The sequence below is a fragment of the Trichinella spiralis genome (genome assembly GCF_000181795.1).
Source record: "Trichinella spiralis strain ISS 195 chromosome Unknown Scfld2362, whole genome shotgun sequence".
NCBI classification, from domain to species: domain Eukaryota; kingdom Metazoa; phylum Nematoda; class Enoplea; order Trichinellida; family Trichinellidae; genus Trichinella; species Trichinella spiralis.
This window is the reverse complement of record NW_003529301.1, coordinates 1-1,080: the sequence shown is the minus strand read 5'-3', so window position 1 is coordinate 1,080 and position 1,080 is coordinate 1. Positions and strand designations below refer to the sequence as shown.

The 1,080-nt window shown below is 40.4% G+C and overlaps 1 protein-coding gene across 1 annotated transcript; it reads right to left on the bottom strand.

Moving 5' to 3' along the window:
- Positions 1-55: 55 nt before the first annotated feature.
- Positions 56-627, bottom strand: Tsp_15956 (conserved hypothetical protein). Its single transcript, XM_003368512.1, has 4 exons — positions 608-627; positions 500-578; positions 294-394; positions 56-167 (listed from the first exon to the last, which is right to left on the bottom strand). Exons 1-4 carry the CDS (start codon positions 625-627, stop codon positions 56-58), a joined length of 312 nt encoding a protein of 103 aa, XP_003368560.1.
- Between the last annotated feature and the right edge of the window lie 453 nt (positions 628-1,080).

Below are 1,080 nucleotides of genomic sequence, written 5' to 3'. Positions count from 1 at the left end.
AAAGTCCCACTGGTTTCAAACTCTCCACAGTGTGGCAATGCGAGAAGATTCAACTTTAACGGTCACAAACTTCAGGTAACGGTGGTGCACTATTATCACCCTTATTATTATTATTATTCGTGGATAACAATACTGGCGAGAATGGTCGAAAGTCGGCAGAATAATATCTTGAATTATCTTCTTGTTTGATTATTTCTTTCAATGAAATGTGTTCATGCAGATGTTTCTGTTGTTGTTGTTGTTGTTGTTGCTGCTGTTTCTGCTGCTGTTGTTGTTGTTGTTGTTGTTGTAACCTTCTATGCTCATCGTTCACATCCGGATGTACATTTCCATCGTTTGTATTATTATCGTCATCATCTTTCTCATCGTCAATGTCTTCATCACTTTCACTGTCCTTGTTGATAATGTTGCTGCTGTCTCTGCTGTTGGTCCTGAAGAAGCTGCTCCTACTGATGTTGCCATTGCCGTTGCTGATGCTGTTGCCATTGCCGTCGTCAACATCGTTATTGTTGTTAGTCTCGTCATCGCTATCCGTATCGAACATGTGAAGGGATGTCATGAAATACGGCAACACTTTCCTAAAAAAACAAATAATTACCTATTTCACCTATCCATGCTAAAAAGCATTTTACAACAAACACCACCCTTTCAAAAATCAATTTTCGGTTGAAAAATTTCGCTTTTCCTCTTCCCACCAATTGTCAAAAAACAACTTTGTCCATTTGACGGGCGTTGAACGTAGAGTAAGGCATCCTTCTGAGTTGTAGCAGCCTTACGAATGAAAAAATAATAAAATAAAACAACGCGCCGCAATTCGATCATCAATCATACGTACCATCCTCTCCTGAAGCTCTACTGTAGCAGATTCCAAATCTTCATCGTCATCCGACTGGCATCCGTCCTCTTCGAGTCGAGCTCGTCATTACAGGAATAAACAGACTTTCGAAAATGTTCCTTCATCTCTTCAGATTGATGTCTACATCATCTTCTGCTGTCAGCTGGGTTCGTCGTCGATCATTCCGAAGCCATCAGACTGCGCCTGAAACTCATCACACATGATCCATGAAATCATACTATAAA